At 41.2% G+C, this 19,359-nt stretch overlaps 1 protein-coding gene across 4 annotated transcripts in view; it reads left to right on the plus strand.

The window, feature by feature from the left end:
- Positions 1-764: 764 nt before the first annotated feature.
- ATP6V1C1 (ATPase H+ transporting V1 subunit C1) overlaps positions 765-19,359 on the plus strand; it is a 42,152-nt gene continuing 23,557 nt past the window's right edge. The window contains exons 1-3 of one of the 4 annotated variants that reach the window (XM_050941108.1): positions 765-943; positions 14,060-14,242; positions 17,305-17,372. In XM_050941108.1, the coding sequence (XP_050797065.1) occupies positions 14,111-14,242; positions 17,305-17,372 (200 nt within the window). In that variant the 5' untranslated portion in view covers positions 765-943; positions 14,060-14,110. Of the gene's footprint in view, positions 944-14,059; positions 14,243-14,734; positions 14,850-16,267; positions 16,343-17,304; positions 17,373-19,359 lie in introns of those variants that run through there. The other 3 variants (XM_050941109.1, XM_050941110.1, XM_050941111.1) reach the window with 3 other exon arrangements.

Raw genomic sequence — 19,359 nt, forward strand, 5'->3', positions numbered from 1 at the left:
GGGTATGGAACCTGTCAGCAACTGACTATTTTATTCAGTGCAGTTGTAGCTGTGTCAGTCTCAGAATATTAGAGACAAGGTGGGTGAGCTAATATCACTTATTGGACCTCTTTTTGTCTCTATATTTTATTCAGTTTAGTTTTTTATATGCAGGCTATACTAGAGCTATAAATAATCCTAAATTGCCCATTTGATTTGAAGGGCCCCCTCTTCATGGGGCTTTTCCTCACCTTTGTCAGGCCTATTTCTTTTATTTAATCTGTTGTTTTTTATGTCTCCAAGAAGGTCGTTACCGAATTGAGTAGGGAGGAAAGGGCAGACGTGACTGAGCTTCTTCCTCCATAGGTACAAGGGCTAGCTGTTGAGCCAAGGGCACGTGTGTTTCACGCAAGCTCACCGTGTCCTGCCCATCTACTACAAGCCTTTCGGGGGGGTGGGGGGACAAAGCGTGGACAACCCACCGGGCCTCCTAGCGGGCGGACAGGCCAGGGCGCTTGGAACCGGCTCCTAATACCTCACAGGACGGCTCACAGCGGCCCAGCCTGGCGGGCCGCGTCCCAGGTCGCTGTTCGGCCCCCGGGGGCGACTGCACGCACGGACCCCCCGCCCCGCCCCGCGGGCACCAATCCCACCCATCTCCCCGCTTGACACATTCCCCGCTCCTCACCTGATCCCCGCCCACTCTGCTTCCAGCCCACCAATCGGCAGCCCTTTCCGGTCTCCGCCCCGCCCCTTCCTCTTCCGATTCCCCTGGGTGAAGCTGCCGCAGGGATCAGCTGACTGGCGCCTCACGTGACTCGTTGGCTGCCGTGTGGGTTGGTGGGCGCTGCTGTCACGGGAGGATGGAGCAGTGACGGGTAAATACCCACCGGGCGCGCCAGCGGGATCCGTCCCGTCCCGTCCCCTCCCTTCCTGCGCATGTCCGGCCGCTCCGGGGACACCGGTGAGTGCGGGGAGACGCTGTCCTGAAGCAGCAGCGTGGAAGGGCCCAGCCCGGTGCGGGGGGTGAAGCTCGGCCCAGGTGAACGGGGCTGACAGGACCCCGCGAGAGAGGGCCACTGCGGTGTCAGGGCTAGGAGCGGGTCACCCCTCAGCGCATGAGACAGGCCCGGGCAGGCCTGGCCCGGCCCCGGCCCCTCACTCACTGGATTGCTGTAGGGGTTACAGAGACTCCCCGGGCGGGCCTGCTCTCTGGCCTCTCACTCAGTGGATTGGGGCGGTGGGGAAAAGGGACTCCACCGGGGAGCTCTGGCCTCCTGCTGAATAGGGGTTGAGGCTGATGCTGAAATTGGGTGCAGGGTGTGTGCTGCCAATGTATCTCTTTTTCTTATGCATTCTTTTAAAAAACATGTTGGCTAACACATAATTGACCCAATGTTAAATCAAAAAAGCTTTATCCTAGTCACTAAAGTGCAAAAAACACAACCCCTCCCCCCAAAGCTGTGTAAGGAGGCCTTCTGGTTAGTAAACTTGGGCTCTGTGGGGCCCATGGGAAATCAAACTCTAGAATTAGTGATTTCTGGTCCTAAAGTAATTTATTGTCTAATAAAACACTTAACATCTCTCTTCAAATTTTTTTTAGTCGGATAATAACAGCTTCTCCTAGGGTCTAGACCACCAAAAGTTTCAGTTATCAAGGATCATTACAGGACCCTATCTATCCTTCCTGAGTCAGGTGTAAATGTAGAAGCTGTATGTGTGCAGGATTATACACGTCTACCTTGATATAAAGCTGTCCTTGGGAGCCAAAAAATCTTACCACGTTATAGCTGAAACGGTGTTATATCGAGCTTGATTTGATCCACTGGAACTTGCAGCCTCCCCCACCCCACCCTGCTGGAGCGCTGCTTTACCGTGTTATATCCAAATTTGTGTTATATTGGGCAACGTTATATCAGGGTAGAGGTGTATGCTGAAAATTGCTGCTTCTAGCAACTGGTTCAAGGACACAAACTTCATCTGATCTGAGATGTCAAGGATTGAAGATAAAAACTTTAGCATGTCTTTGTCCCTTGTAAATCTAAGTGAAGCTTTTGTGAAAACTTGGAAATGATTGAGATCCTAGTGATGAGTACTGAATGCTCGGTCAAATGGAGCACTGTAGTCTATTTCTTGTTATATAGTCTTATGATGTATAAAGTAAACGTGTCCTTTTTCCCCAGTGTGTTTGTACAAAGCTTACATTTCCTCAAATTCTTCCCAGTACAAATATCACTCCCTTGCTATGGTAGACTTACTTCCCTTTATGAAATGTAGGGACAGTAATAGCAAAGCAATACATACCAGAAGTGATTTCTGGAGACAATAATGAAGAAGTATACACAACACACAGTTTCACTCTGAGGTATTGGAAACCTTGAAGTAACCTTAGTAAAGATGAGAGCTGAATATAAAAACCTCCGAATCATTCTAGGAAAGTGCAATATAAAATGCGTACTAATTAAGATCCTGTTTTGCCATTATTAAAGTTACACTCACTGGTCTACTAGTGAACTTTTTAACTTCTGTTTAGGGATGCTTGTGCTTATGCATGGCACATTGTATGAAAGCTGTATCTTCCCTACTGTCTATTTTTCACTTGATACCGCATGAGGGCTTTCATGAAAATATGCATAGTAATGAAGAAAGATCTATATAGATGTGGCAGCAGGCATGTTCCAAAACATTAGTGAAGGTCATCTGATGAAAAATCCTTTGATGCTTAACTTCCATGTTTCTAAGAGGTCTTGTACATTAAGTTCCACCCTTTGTACCTATTATAGTTTTTTTAAGCATATTTCAGAATCCAATTATTGTGATTCCAAAAATAGGTGTTTTTCCTATTAGTTCAGTCAGAGTTAATATAATTTTTAGGTGTATATATTATATATAAACTTGTATTGTGAAAACCAGGAAACATATGTGTATTTCTGTGACAGCTTTTATAGTTTAGCAGTTGCTAATATCATTAAGTTTTATCTTGAAATCCCCTTACAGGCATGTTTGTAAAGGAATGTCAAGGAGAATTCAGTGTAATGCGCTGCTTAATCAAGGACACTAAAATGAAAACTAAGTTGTAAGTGTATTCCATTAAAACTCTACTGAGCCTTTTTATTATAAACAAGAATAGACATTCTCAGTCAGTAGTAATGAAGTGTTAAATAATGCATCATTTTATAAGAGTGGCCCCACTGAATCTGACTAATGGTCCATGTAACCCAGTATCCTGTATTCTGATAGTGGAAAGATTTTACAATTTTCCGCATGAAGACCAGCTAAAACATTCCATTTTCTTGTAAGATAACTGGAGCAAAATGATCTATGTGAAATGTAAAACTTCAGTTGATCGATCATATAACTAATAATCTACAAGCCTGCAGCATCCTATGGCCCTTGACATTAAATGACCAATAATACTTTATGCAATGTTGTAGCTGTGTTGGTCCAAGGATATTAGAGAGACGAGGTGAGTGAGGTAATATCTTTTTATTGGACTAACTTGTGCTGGTGAGAGAGACAAGCTTTTGAGTTTACACAGAGCTTTTCTTCAGGTCTGGGAAATGAAGACTATATCTAACTATGGACCTTACTGCGGCACAGCTGTATTGTTGCAGCTCTAGATCACTCTATATCTTACCTATCAGTCCTCATCCTGAAAGAAAATCTGCACAACACCTTCAAAAGATGAGCCTGGGAGCTTAAATTCATAACTTGGCTAGACACTAAAAATCATGGACTGAATAGAGAGACTGGATTTATGGCTTATTACAGCAATCTGGAACCCACTAACAATCCATCTTCCCCCTCACTTTTTTTCCCTATGACTGGAGGGGGTGTCAATGGGCCTCTTGCATAGTGCCTTGAAATATGTACTAACTATTAACTATCCTAGTGAGGCAAATAGAAAGGAGCACAAACACTGCCAGCTTAAGTGCAAGAGTGTAATAAGAAAAGCCAAAGAGGAGTTTGAAGAACGGCTAGCCAAAAACTCCAAAGGTAATAGCAAAATGTTTAAGTACATCAGAAGCAGGAAGCCTGCTAAACGACCAGTGGGCCCTTTAACGATCAAAATACAAAAGGAGCGCTTAAAGACGATAAAGTCATTGCAGAGAAACTAAATGGATTCTTTGCTTCAGTCTTCACGGCTGAGGATGTTAGGGAGATTCCCAAACCTGAGCCGGCTTTTGTAGCTGACAAATCTGAGGAACTGTCACAGATTGAAGTGTCAGTAGAGGAAGTTTTGGAATTAATTGATAAACTCAACATTAACAAATCACGGGGACCAGATGGCATTCACCCAAGAGTTCTGAAAGAACTCAAATGTGAAGTTTTGGAACTATTAACTAAGGTTTGTAACATGTCCTTTAAATCGGCTTCGGTACCCAGTAACTGGAAGTTAGCTAATGTAACGCCAATGTTTAAAAAGGGCTCCAGAGGTGATCCCGGCAATTACAGACCGGTAAGTCTAACGTCAGTACCGGGCAAATTAGTTGAAACAATAGTTAAGAATAAAATTGTCAGACACATAGTAAAACAAACTGTTGAGCAATAGTCAACATGGTTTCTGTAAAGGGAAATCATGTCTTACTAATCTATTGGAGTTCTTTGAAGGGGTCAACAAACATGTGGACAAGGGGGATCCAGTGGACATAGTGTACTTAGATTTCCAGAAAGCCTTTGACAAGGTCCCTCACCAAAGGCTCTTACGTAAATTAAGCTGTCATGGGATAAAAGAGAAGGTCCTTTCATGGATTGAGACCTGGTTAAAAGACAGGGAACAAAGGGTAGGAATTAATGGTAAATTCTCAGAATGGAGAGGGTAACTAGTGGTGTTCCCCAAGGGTCAGTCCTAGGACCAATCCTATTCAGTTTATTCATAAATGATCTGGAGAAAGGGGTAAATAGTGAGGTGTCAAAGATTGCAGATGATACTAAACTACTCAAGATAGTTAAGACCAAAGCAGATTATGAAGAACTTCAAAAAGATCTCACAAAACTAAGTGATTGGGCAACAAAATGGCAAATTACATTTATCCACATTAAATTTCAAGTAATGCACATTGGAAAAAATAACCCCAACTAGACATACAATATGATGGGGGCTAATTTAGCTACAACGAGTCAGGAAAAAAGATCTTGGCGTCATCGTGAATAGTTCTCTGAAGATGTCCACGCAGTGCGCAGAGGCGGTCAAAAAAGCAAACAAGATGTTAGGAATCATTAAAAAGGGGATAGAGAATAAGACAGAGAATATCTTATTGCCCTTATATAAATCCATGGTACGCCCACATCTCGAATACTGTGTATAGATGTGGTCTTCTCACCTCAAAAAAGATTAGCACTAGAAAAGGTTCAGAAAAGGGCAACTAAAATGGTTAGGGGTTTGAAGAGGGTCCCATACGAGGAAAGATTAAAGAGGCTAGGCCTCTTCAGCTTGGAAAAGAGGAGAATAAGGGGGGATATGATAAAGGTATATAAAATCATGAGTGATGTAGAGAAAGTGGATAAGGAAAAGTTATTTACTTATTCCCATAATACAAGAACTAGGGGTCACCAAATGAAATTAGTAGGCAGCAGGTTTAAAACAAATAAAAGGAAGTTCTTCTTCACACAGCGCACAGTCAGCTTGAGGAACTCCTTACCTGAGGAGGTTGTGAAGGCTGGAACTATAACAATGTTTAAAAGGGAACTGGATAAATTCATGGTGGCTAAGTCCATAAATGGCTATTAACCAGGAAGGGTAAAGAATGGTGTCTGTAGCCTCTGTTCATCAGAGGATGGAGATGGATGGCAGGAGAGAGATCACTTGATCATTACCTGTTAGCTTCACTCCCTCTGGGGCACCTGTCATTGGCCACTGTCAGTAGACAGATACTGGGCTAGATGGACCTTTGGTCTGACCCGGTACGGCCGCTCTGATGTTCTTATGTACTTATGCTAAACAATCTGTTCCATCTTGTATTTAGCAGTGACATTCTAGTAGGCTATGTCTACACTAGCACTTTTGTCTGTATAACTTGTGTCGCTCATGGGTGCAGCCCCCTGAGTGATATAAGTTACACCGACTGCAGTACTGGTGTGGATAGTACTATGTCAACAAGAGACGTTCTCCTGCTGACATAGCTACCGCCACTCTTGGGGGTGGTTTAATTATGTCGACATGAGAGCTCTCTCCTGTCTCCATAGAGTGGTTACGTGGGAAATCTTACAGTGGTGCAGCTGCATTGGTACAGCTATGTTGCTGTAAGGCAGTGGTTCCCAAACTAGGGTTCGCAAAATGTTACAGGGGGTTCTCAGGGAAAAAATTCCTTAATGGTGGACAGAGCTGTCCCTAGGGACCCTGGGCAGCATGGGGCCAGCAGCATGGAGCCCCTGAACTTCCAAGAGCTAAGCAGATCAAAGCAAGCTTATCCATCACACTGAGGAGATTAAAACTTCGACTCCTTATAAGCAATGGAAAAGGAGGTGGATATTTGTTGCTGTTTTTTAAAATTAAATAGGCAGCTTGTATTGTTTTTAAAAGTATTAAGAAGAACAAGTTGAAGCTTTGTTTTAACGTGCATTGTTTGCCTGGACTGCTCAAGACCTGAATGCTTGTATAGGAGGAACTCTTTGAGTTGGCTTCTTAAATACCTTCATGCTGTTTCACATCTGATACTCCTTGATGAAACATAGGAGCCTGTCTTATAACAGGCTTATTCAAAGTGATACAGCATACGAAAGTGAGATCTTGGAAGAGTGTTGCCATTTTCATAATGTAATAAAAATACTGTAATGATAAATAGTAGTGTGTAATAAGCATCATAAAAGCAATTTTATCTTTCCAAGATCACTGCTTTCATAATTTATACTCAGATAAAGGAGAAAATATCTGGAAATATTCATTTTTAGGAGGGGGTTCGCGAGACTTGACATTTTAGTGAAAGGGGTTCACAGGTTGTTAAAGTTTGGGAACCACTGCTGTAAGGGATCAAGTATAGACATAGCCTTAGTTTCCCAGACCTGAAGAAGAGCTCTGTCAGTGCAAAAGTCTCTCTCTCTCTCTCTCTCTCTCTCACCAATGGAAGTTGATCCAGTAAAACGTATTACATCTCCCAACTTGTCTCTCTCAAAATATTTTAGTTAGCTAAGAAGCAGAGTTTCAGAAATTAGTGAAGAAGTTCCAAACATCCTTTCACAGGCTTAGCCAATGAGAGGTTTTCATGTAACTTGCTTAGCTTGGTGACTTCTTTTGTTTTTAAATTGTATACAAATACTTCTTGTAAAAGTTGATCAATTTTTCATAGTAACATTTCAGAAGATGAGAACCTTTGTCCCACTCCCGCAATATATTGTAGAGCGGTTACCCTTAATGATTTCACTGGGGCTCTGCATAGGCACATGGGTCTGCTCATATGCAACAGGATTCAGGCCATTGTTTCTGCCCTTTCAGTGTAACAGAATGTCTTGAAACAAAATGACAACATCAAGGGAAAAAAATCAGCCTTTGGAGGAATCAGAGAACTTGACTGAACTATGTGCATCTACTATATTTGGTATCTATTTTTCAACATTAATAGTGGTGTCTAGTTTTCCACAAGCAAGTAGAAATTTCAGAGTTATTTACTCTGTGTCAACTATACTAGCAAATAAGAAAATTTGCCTTTTATTTGGCTTGTTGCTTAAGGCTATATCTTCCAAATTGTTATAATTTATTTCACTGCGAAATCAATCACTTGGAAGAAATTGATGTATTTCCCTATTGCAGGCAGAATTCCATTACATAATACGGATTCCTTTGATTTCTTATGTATGTATATCAGAAATAATTGCAATGGGGAGAAATCGCTAGCAGTACCAGTGTTCATTGGACCCCAAATTCTATAAAGAATACTACCCAAGGGGATTCACATACTATGTTCCTTTGACAGTCTTTCATAACATAATTGGCTTTTCTTAAAATGTGTGAAAAGTAGTCTTCAGTACTACACTTGTCCCCTACTGCCCTTTCAATTCTTTCTCTTCAAAGTTGTTCACCCGCCAAGCCCCAGTGATTGTTGTAAAACCTCACAAATAAGGGAAACTGAGTGAAACTTAGGACACAATGTGCTGTCAGATGTGGAGTGCAAACTGATTTGACAGATCTTTTTTTAATCTTTCAGTTGTTAGAAACATGCTCTGAAAACTTCTGAGAGGCACTTTTAAAAAATGTACAATTAAGCTGCTGTTAGTGTCTTCAGTTTTGGAATATTGTTACAGTAGTTTCTTGTAATACTCTTAATTATACTTGGAACCTTAATCTGACATTACTTTAAAACTATTTACAATAAGAACATAATAATCATTGCACCCTCTTAAATTGCAGATTCTACAGATCAGGGACCGTGTCCTTATATTTTTTTGTATAGCACCTAGCACAGTGGGACCCAGTCTTGACTGGAGTCTCTGGGTGTTACCGTGGGCAGTGTATAAACCTATTTATTTCAATTGTAGTAGTTTTAATCTTAGGTGTTTTTTTGACAGCATTGGGTAAATCTCTTTGCAGGAAAAAAAGTTAAACTGTCCTTGTAGGCAACCTGTATTTACAGTCAAAGTATTTCTGAAGCAAGATTTTAAAATATGAATTTTATGATTCTAAACAGGATACAATAAGGAATTTGGCCTTTCTGTAATAGGGCTCATTTTTTTTTCTCTGACTTGCAACACTAAATCTGAACAGCAGAATTTATGTCAGACTATTTGTTACTATGTAATTAAACGGAGATGGGTTTTTCAGACTTTTTTTAATAGAATTGGCCAGTTCATTGGACAGTTAAATAACAGTTCAGTTATTGTACTATAGAATTTAAAACAGTCAGAAATTAGGGGTAAGAAGTCTGCAAGGAACATTGATTTATATACTCTCCTTCTTTTACTAATTCGTAAGCTACCCAGTTTTCTTTTTCCTGTGTGACTGCTTGCACTTTTTTCACTCTACTCTATGTTGTATTAGCAGCAAAATGTACAAGTATCTTTGAAATACTATGTGTTAGCATTTGGAATCAGGATTGTACTAATCTTTGGTATACGCCAGCATTGGCGTAAAGGCATGATGATTCTGGTTTTGTTTACATGGATGGAAGTTGGTAATTGTTTATATAATTTGTTTTCCAGCATTTAAAAGTAATTGTCTGCAAAACCATATATCTATATTTCCATCCATATTTGAGACCACTTTCCCTAGAAACTGACAGATATTAGTCTCAGCTATCACAATGCTTAGGCTAATAGCAGCAGAGACTATTTGTGATGTCAGGACTTCAAAATGTACTCAACACCTATTAGCCTAAAGAGAAAACCTAACAGTCTGCAGTGGCGGGAGAAGTGTCTGAGTGAACACTCCCATGCAGTTTAAAGGAACAAAACAGTGACTTACTGTTAATTGCAACTCTACTGATGTATTTTGAAAAAAAAAATCACTTAAAACTCAGTGTCAGAGGGGTAGCCGTGTTAGTCTGTATCCACAAAAACAACGAGGAGTCCATTGGATGTATGGATCTGAAAAAGTGGGTTTTTTACCCCTGAAAGCTTATACCCAAATAAATCTGTAGCCTTTAAGGTGCCACCGGACTCTTTGTTTTTATTTAAAACTCAGTATCTCCTCCTTTTGTTTTGGCATATTTTCTTTCCTAAAATAGATTATTGCATATCTTTATATGATATATACAATAGCTATACTACTAGTCAAAGGCTGATGGAACTGTGTAGGGCAGTTCCCAGGTAAGAAGCCAACCTCTTCGTGCAGCTGTTGAGAAATGGAAGGGTGCTGGAATTCCTACCCTGCTTGAGGGCTTCAGTTTCATATAAACCTCCAGCTAACAGGTGCCTGAGAAACTTGAAGTGGTGGTGTTCTCTTCTGGCTACTGAAAAAGAGAAGGGATGCTTGATTTGTATTCTCTGACTAGGATAAACACACTTGGCTGCTAATGAACATGTGTGTGGGTCTCCTCTGCTTTCCCTTTTCACTCAGCTTTCAGTCTTCTCTGAGGATGGTGATGGAGTATTTCTCTAATACTCAGCCCCTCTGCCAGCCTTTGTTTTTCAGGCTAGGTCTACAGTACAGACCTATATCAGTATAACTACATCACTTGGGTGTGGATTTTTCACACCCCTGAGTGACACAGTTATAGTGACCTAACCTCCTCGTGTACACAGCTTCTACCATCAACATAGCTACCACTTCTCAGAGAGGTGGATTAACTGCACCAACAGGAGAAGTTCTCCCATTGGTGTAGTAGTGTCTTCACTTAAAGTGCACCTGTGCTGCTGTACATGAAGACAAACCCTCAATCTGCTTCCCAGTGAATAGCTCCATGATTTCCCAAGCAGTAGTGGTAGAGTGAAACTGATCAGATTCTTTTCACTCTCATTGTTGCCCACAATATTCTGAATTACCAGTTTTTACTCTACTGCAGCTTGGGTCTGATTTGAGCAGCAGCAGAGGCACTGGAGCTCTGTCTGCACATTTCAGATGACAGCACTGCATTAGCTTACATTCTATGTTGGGAAGGATATCTTACTATCAAAGGACTAGAAACAAACAATTTTTAAAAATGCAGATGTTGATGGGCCTTTGCCTGGGAAAGCTTCCTTCACAGGGCAAGATGGCAAGTTAATTTTTCAGACCCTGAGTGACAGTTTAAATGCAACTGTTACTGAAGTCTACAAGGAAAGAAAAGAATTGTTTGTTAGGATCCTGATTTGAGCAGCTGATGTAGCCACACTTGTTTTCTCTTGCTAGTTATGAAAGTAGTATTAGGGCTGGACTACACTAGAAAGTGAGGTTGACTCAGCAGTGTCGCTCAGGTGTGGAAAATTCACAACCCTGAGAGATTTAGTTAAACCAACCTAAACCCTAATGTAGGTGGTGGTAGGTTGATAGAAGAATTCTTTCATTAGCCTAGCTGCTGCCTCTGTGGGAGTGGATTTACAACAATGATGGAAGAACCTCTTCCATTGCTACAGTAAAGTATTACAGCGGCACAGCTGGAATAGTGCCACTGTAGTGTTTTTAGTGTAAACATAGTGTAAAGCAAAACTAATCTTGGCAATCAGAAAGAGGAATTGAATATAACAATATAAGGCTACAATGCAGCCTCCTGTATTTTTTATTGCACTAGCTGAATTAAAGATTTGTTACAAGTCCCTTTGTTCAGTAGTTTTATAACTTTTTTACTTTTTTTACCATAGACTAAATGGTGGCATGTTAAAATAGTTTTCAAAGGTATTCTGTACTATCCGTAAAAATCCCTAAAACTTGACATTTTGAAGTCAGTCTGTATTCACTATTTTCTTCAGAAGTTTTAAAAGAATTTATTAATGATTACTGCATGTTCTGTTCAGAGAAGCTACCTTTCACATCATTATCTGTAATGCAAAGAATGTGAGGCATGTCACCATGAAAATATAACTGTTCTCTTGACCATGTCGGAAACATCTTTTGGAAATACTTTATAACACATGCATGAGGAACCTTTCACATCTAAGTGGAAACCTATAATGTTCCACTTACTGGAGTAAATGAGTCAGATTTGGTTTTGCTAGGATATTTGCTTACTCTGTTCTGCTCTCAGAAGAACTACTTCCTCATTCTGCAGTGAGGCGTGTTTTTTAGTTCCTCCATCTTCCCTCAAAGTCCATTTTAAGAATTAAGTTTTAGTACTTTTGAATTCTAGTCAACTCCTAAGTGTGGCAAATGGAAAATAACAGAAGTGACTTTAGCATTTCAGATGTCAGGATGTGTGTCTCTAAACTGAACTCTTGTCTTTTCCTGTGGATAGGGTTAGGAGGCAGAGGAAGAGTGAAGCTCCATCTCATGCAGTGGCAGAACCAAAAGCTGATTGGGAGTTTCCACTCAGGAGTGATTGTGAGCAAATATTAGCTGTAAAAGGCTTGAGTGCTGTATAATAAATCAAAGCCATTCTGCCACTGTTTTCAGATAAAATATACAAATGATGTAAATGGTAGCTGGAGTAGGGAACCCATAATGTATGCACCAATCAACATCAATTCTTTGCTTTGTAAGTGTGTATGTAGATACATGAGGTATGTCTACACTACCTGCCAGATCGGCAGGCAGCGATCAATCCAGTGGGGATCGATTTATCAAGTCTAGTCTAGATGCGCTAACTTGACCCACAGGCCCTCTGCGCAAGAGGTGCAGGCAGAGTCGACAGGGGAGTGGCAGCAGTCGACTTATTGCGGTGAAGACACCACGGTAAGTTGATCTAAGTACGTCGGTTTCAGCTACATTATTCACGTAGCTGAAGTTGCGTAACTTAGATCGATTTCTCCCCCTCCACTTCCCCCCAGCGTACCAGGGCTAAGAGTGAGGGTAGTGGAGAAGGAGTCTACTGTTGCACCTGGAAAGGGTGCCACTGGATTTTTGTCATATATTAATGGAAAGACTGCTTCTAAGTCATGAGAACAGAAGGACCTAAGTCTCATTTTCTCCAGAAACATGGGAGATTCAGCATATCAAATTCTATGGAAGTAAAATGATGTGAGATAATATAGCTAGCATTTTTTCATGTAGATATCTGGGCTTTATGTACCAAAAAATTACACCCTCCTTCCCATGCATAGACATTTCAAACTCATGGGCGTAAAATATTTGCAGTCATGTGCCACATTCCATTATTGCATTAAGTAGCTTCCTTTACAAGAGGGATCTTGGTGGCAGTGAAAGGGCATATTATAAAGGGAGGAAATAAACTGGCAGTTGTAATTTGAGGAAATCTTCTGTGTGGACAGACAGAGTTTAGTAACATAAGACTCATCCTGTTTATTTTCTAATTGGAAGAGACTTGCATTAATTTGGAAATCATACAATCAAGGGGATACGTGTGTTTTAAAGTACAGTAGAGCTTTGCTAACCCCCATACTTTGATTCTTAAAGATCTGGTCCCCTTTCTCAGCAAAGATTACAAGTGCTTTAGTGAGGTCTCATTAAAACTTCACAATTTTTCCAAAATATACTATAGAAAAAAATATTAGGAATTAACAGAACTAAACCATAATTCTCAAATGAACAAAGTACACTTAGTGATGTGTTAACCTTGATTTTTTTAAAAATTCATTTACTAATTCAAAAGGTTTACTAACTCTCAATAGGCTTGGTTCTGTTTTTTCATGTCTAGAACTGTGCCTAAATACTTCCTCTTTGATCTTTTTTTGAAAAGTTTACTTGTCTCACTGTAATTTTCTTTCAGTACTTGCATTGTAATGAACAACTGTCTATTATGTGTATAGTTTTGTAAAGTACCGTGATGAGATCAGAGATTCAGTGACTATTAGATTATGTGTAACAAATTCCCTATTCATGTTTGCCACTTGGAAAATCCTCTTAACTTCAGAGCAGTAAATGTCAAAAAATTACTTCATTGTCAAGCAATAGCTCTTCAAGTGTGATTCTACTCTGAAAAGTGGTCAGGTAAAACTTACACCATCTTACTGAGCCAATTTGCTCTCCCTATGTGTTCAGATGTACACCTCTACCTTGATGTAACGCTGTCCTCGGGAGCCAAAAAATCTTACCACGTTATAGGTGAAACCATGTTATATCGAACTTGCTTTGATCCACTGGAGTGCGCAGTCCCCCCCCCCCCCCTCGGAGCACTGCTTTACTGCGTTATATCCAAATTCATGTTATGTCGGGTCGTGTTATATCGAGGTAGAGGTGTATTTGCTTGCTGTCTGAGCTTTTTTAAAAAAATCCTTCTTTATATTGGCACTGCAGAGTAAATATGGCTAAAGGAGTTTGAGCTGTATTCTGTTGTCACTTGTGCACCTTCAGTAGACTTGTAAATTATGTCCTGTTGGAGAATCTATATACTTGAAAGAACCCAATTTAACTTGCAGTTTCTAAGTTGGGTTTGCAGGGCTGGTAATTTTAAAACTAAAATGGCAAGTCATGGGGGGAAAAAAGATAACAACATTAGGGGTATTTTAGCAATTGTTTTGCAGTGTGTTGAACTGTACTCTGAGAACGCAGACTTTTTTAAAGTTACTACTTTGAGGGACACTAATCTGTGGCTAAGTATAGATCCTTTTTTTTTCCCAGTGTCTCGCATCTATCTTCAGAAATATTAAGTGTAAAGATAAAGTGACAAAAATGACAGAGTTCTGGCTCATTTCTGCTCCTGGGGAGAAAACATGTCAACAGACATGGGAGAAACTGCATGCTGCAACAACAAAAAATAATAATCTCTCCACCAATTCAAAGTTCAATATCCCTGACTTAAAGGTATGTAAATACTCTATCATATTTCCTAAAATGTTCATATTTTCTTTATCTAATTCCGGATTCTTCTACTACAAAAACTCAGTGAACTTATGTTTCTAGTTAAATAGTTGTTTCGTGGTTTGAACCGTGGAACTTTAATTTTAATGAAGAAAATGACAGATTATTAGAAGTTTATGTAGATCTGAACATTAGAAGTAAATTAATTTAAAGAAAATAACTAAAAAATCAATTCTTCTACTTAACATATCCTGAGTTCTGGGTTCTATTTACTCTGCAAGGCTTGAAGATGCAGTAAACCACAGTCACAGCATTCTTCTAGTTCTGGCAACTGCTGCAGAAGAAATAAAGAATGTTGAAACCATGAGTTAGTAGTTAAATGGAGGAGAAGATGTAAATGTATTTTGATCAACTAAGATTTGTAATATGAGCTGTCTGCGGTAGGGTTTTCTGTGGTCCACTTCTGAATTGTCTGCTTCTCCTTTTTCACATGAGATACCATGAAATGGCATGATTAAAATCAGAATCTTTGTCAGAGACAGAACCTATATCCAGACACAGCACTTCCTCCTTCAGTGCAGATGGTGCTGCTTCAGTGTATCTTGCCAAGGTATTGCATGGAAAAATTAATTCTGGGGGAATTCTGTGCCAAAAAAATTAAAATTTCTGCACACTATTCTAAAATTCTGCATTTGTTGTCAAAATAAAACAATATAATCACACCAGTTTCAATTATTTTGGTAATCTGTTTCAAAGTACCCGTCAGCAAGTATTTCTAACAATACAGACAAAAAAATATTCAGGACAAATAGATTCCTTACTAGGTATATTAATACAGAATGTTGGGTAATTAATTTACACTAGAATACAGAAATGTATTTACCTCAGAATCAGAGCAAAGGTTTGGGGCAGCCAGGGGTAACGGAGGAGCTGAGGGAAGGGGAAAGTAATTGTTGGGAAGGAGCCTGAGAGTGAATCTGTAGGGTTGTTGGATGTGAGTGGGAGAAGTATGAAACAAGGTTGGTATTTTTGGGGGGGTGGGGGGCAGGATTATTAGGGAGTTGGGGAGCCTCCCCCTGCAGACCCTGTCTGACCCCTTGCCTCTCCCATTCAGTCAGGTAAATATGCCCCTGTTCCCATGTGTTCCTGCAGCCCCCCTCCCATTTCAGCCCTTGGCTCAATGCTCACTAGCTCCTGAGCCTGTGCCCCAATCTGTCTCTTCTCCCCCCCAACAGCCCTGTGTGCCCCACTCCCTCCATCCCGTGCTTCGTCACCTGGCCCTGCTGTGAGGAATGCATCTTTTCCACTAGCTGACTTCCCTCTCTTTTGATGCCACAGCAACCCTGGTGGGGAAAAAAGTGTAATAGCAACACCTCTCCTGCAGAATCTGTATTCTGCCTAGGAAAAAAAAAAACACTCTGGAGGGGCATGCCTTCTGCACATGTGCAATGGTTCAGAATCCCCCTAGGAGAAAAAAATAGGAGACAGTGGATACCATTGCAAAGAGAGAGAAATTTGGAAAGCAGTTTCTCTTGAATTGGATTTACTACTACTTGTCAGTCACAGTTGGGAGCCAGTGCATTAAATAAGAAAAGGCACATCCTGGTCTCAGGAACAATAAGAAATTATAAATCTAAATTAATTTTTGAAAGAAGAAAAAGCTACCAAAGGAGAAAGGGAAAAAGAGAGAAAAATCTGCCTGTCACTGGAATGATTCCTAAATAGGAAGTGAGGTCCTTGATCCCTACCACCTGTCGCTGTTGTTGGGAGTGAGAGCCAGAGGGCACAATGCTCCAGTTTATTCTCGGTGGTGAGGTTCTTACGAGTCGTTTCCAGCTGGTATAATTTAAAGAACCCTTGGAAATGCTCTGTATTAGGCTGGTAGAAGTTTCAGCCCCAGCATCCTGAGAGTAGAAGGTAGATTAAAACCACCTTACCTCTCCTTCCCGTCTTCTCTTTGGTTGTGTCAAACGCAAGCTTAATGCATCTGTGGATCTGGCACAGAATCTAATAATTGTCTGTCTGCAGTGGTGAGACCAGTACTTACCTAGGACAGCTCCCTGTGGGTTTTACTACTGTACCCCTCGTTGGGAACATAAGCAGGTATTTCCTCCCTTTTTCCTGTATCTCTGATCTTGCTGAACTAAGACTCTTTCCTGCTTTATGCTGTGCTTGTGTATAACACTTGTGACCCAAACCTTCAGCTGCTAATTCCTGTGTATGCTCTATGGCCAAGAGTTGTGTTCTTCTAGCCTAAAAATTGTGTGGACAAACAGGCTGTATTCAGTTGCAGAGGGAGCTTAGCTCAAGGTTTGGATGGCATCAAAATATCACAAGATGTTCTTGAGATTTCTCCCCATTGAGGCCAAAATCTCATAAATCATTCATTTTAGGATTTTTGGCTGTATATGAACCTGTAAGTAGGCCACTACCAGGGATTAGAATGTGAAACATCCTCTTTCCCTTCCTAACCCTCAAGGCAAGAAGAGAGTACAGGGATTGTATTCAAAACTGCAACCCGAGACACATTTTTATGTACATGTGAGTCCATAGAACAGAAATCTGTTAGATTTGGAGTCTTCAACAGCTTAGGTTAACAATTGTGTCTACATAAAGGTTTGTAACGCACCTTTAATTTTCAGTGTAACATAATTGCTGCATTTAAATGTGGCTTTTAAAGGTTGTAGACTTAGTGCTCGTTCTTTGTAAAACATTTGTTTCTTTATTTGAACAACATGTACTAGCACACGTCAAGAGAGCTCAGAAAACTTATTTTACATGTTTACAAAAAAAACCCCAACCCCTTCAATTTTTGTCTATATATTTGAGAAAGCCTAACCATCTATGAGGTTCCAAGACCTTCCTGTGACTTAAACATCAAATAACTAGCACCCAAAATATTTGGTATAATCCAGTGCCAGTGGATCTCCCTGATGGGCCACGTGCCAAAGGTTGCCGGTCCCCAGTGTAAAGCTTTTTTTGTTTGGCGGTTAAGTGCTTGGTCTCTAAGACTTGACTTGAACCTAAAATCCATTAATAAACTTCCATTCTTTTTTCTCTTCTAGGTTGGCACACTGGATATTTTAGTTGGTTTGTCAGATGAGTTGGCTAAGTTGGATGCATTTGTGGAGGGGTAATATAACTATATATATATATATGTGTGTGTGTGTGTGTGTGTGTATAGTATAATTGTATATTGATGTTCAGGCTTCATGTCAACCTTTCAGCAGATTGACCTGAATATTGTTTAATAGTACCCATACTTTTTATAAAAAGAGAGATCTAAACATGCTTAAGATTACCTTCATTAATTAAAGAAAAATAAATGGTTCTTTGTGGTAGTACTGCATGCTGCCAGATTCCGGAGAAATGTGTTCAGATCTTGGCTTAAGAATCATAGGAAATGATGGTGAGTATGATGGGTTTTCCTGTGGTGCAAGTGGAACTGGAGTACTGCTGAGCCCGCTGGCTTACCAGCCTGGGCTCCCTCTCACACTATTATGCTATGACAAGCTACAGACCTTTCCAGATACTGTCTGTGTGACCTCCACATAGGGATGCACCCAGCTGAGTTACATAAACGCTTCTCCCAGCCACTCATGAATTAACAATGGAGAGACTCCATCCAATTCCTCCAGCTCCTTAGCCTAGGACCCCAGGGAGGTACCATTCTGCCATTGTCAAAAGCCTGACCAGTATAAGTTTATTACCTAGTCCACCACTTCCTCAATGTGGAGAGGACCTGCACTAGCTTTTGTACACGGAGCAGAGGTTTCCCCAGCACTTCAAGCACAATACATTGTTTTAGGTAAAATATGAAACAGGTTTATTAACTATGGGAAGATAGATTTTAAGCTGTTATAAGTGGTAGGAATAAAGGATAGCGATGGTTACCAAAGAAAATTAAAAGAAGTGCACAATGTAAGTTCTATAAATTAAACAAGATTTGAATCAAGCAGTGTCTCACCCTGATCATATAAGCAGGTTACAGATCTTCTGTACACAGGCTGGAATTCTCCTCCAGCCCAGGACCATTTTCCCCAGTTCAAAGTGTTTGTCCACCAGACATTTTTTCAGGTGTTGAGTTGTGGGGGGATGTGAGCTCTCCTTTTATAGCTTCTTCCAGCTTGCTGGAAAGATCCTTGCTATGACGTGGGTCATGCAGTCTTCATTGTCTGTGTGCTATCTCTGAGAAGTCTCCATTGTGTACAGTTCCCCGGGATAATCCTTGGGAGTGTGGATTCCCTTTAATGGGCCATCAGCAAGTCTGGCTCCTCCATTGTTGAACCTGAAAGGCTGGTTGTGGGTGTTCCCAACCTCACAACATATTTCACACGCACCCGCGCGTGTGCGCGCACACGCAGAGCAAAAGTTCATAACTTCTCAGTGGGGAAATGGGGGATGGGCGGTTGGTGTGGGTGGGGGTCCAGATGCACAGGGTTTGGGTGGACAGGAGGAGCAACTCCCCATACAGTGACCCCTCCCCCAGTGGCTGAGGAACGATGGGGCCAGGAAGTGGGGGGAAAGGGTCACTGTATGGGGAGCTGCTCTCCCAGCCACCTGACACCAATGCAACTGGACCCCTGCTTCCCTATACTGAGTCTTACCCCCAGACCCCCCCACCAAGCCCGCCCTGCAGTGCAGAGCTTCCTGCAGTGTGCATGTGTGTGAGGTTTCTGGGGGAGAGGGAATTTGACCCAGCCCTGGCTGCTCCATGTAGCGGGGAGGGAATTCTTTCTGTTGTCATTTCTCTTCTCTTCCCCCCCCCCCCAGCCAGAACTATCATCTCTGGGTGGCCGGAGCATCCTCAGATTCCTCTCCCTCCCCCACACCCCCGTACAGTGACTTCATTCCCATGGTTGCTCTGGGTGCCCTAAGAGATGGTTCCATGCTGTTGGGGAAGGATGAGTGAGCACTAGTCAGGGGGGAGGCATAGGGAATCTGGGGAGGGAAGGGGGGGGATGTTTCTGCATCACACAGTGATGCAGAATTCCCCCAGGAGTAGTTAATACCTTCTTAGTCAACTCTGAGGTTAAGTATATAGGATTACAAAGAAATTAATCTTGCTGCAGGGCCATTGTTTCAACAGGAATGCATCTTCACTATTCTAAAAGGTTGTC

The sequence above is a fragment of the Gopherus flavomarginatus genome, chromosome 2, assembly GCF_025201925.1.
Source record: "Gopherus flavomarginatus isolate rGopFla2 chromosome 2, rGopFla2.mat.asm, whole genome shotgun sequence".
In the NCBI taxonomy this organism is placed as follows: Eukaryota; Metazoa; Chordata; order Testudines; family Testudinidae; genus Gopherus; species Gopherus flavomarginatus.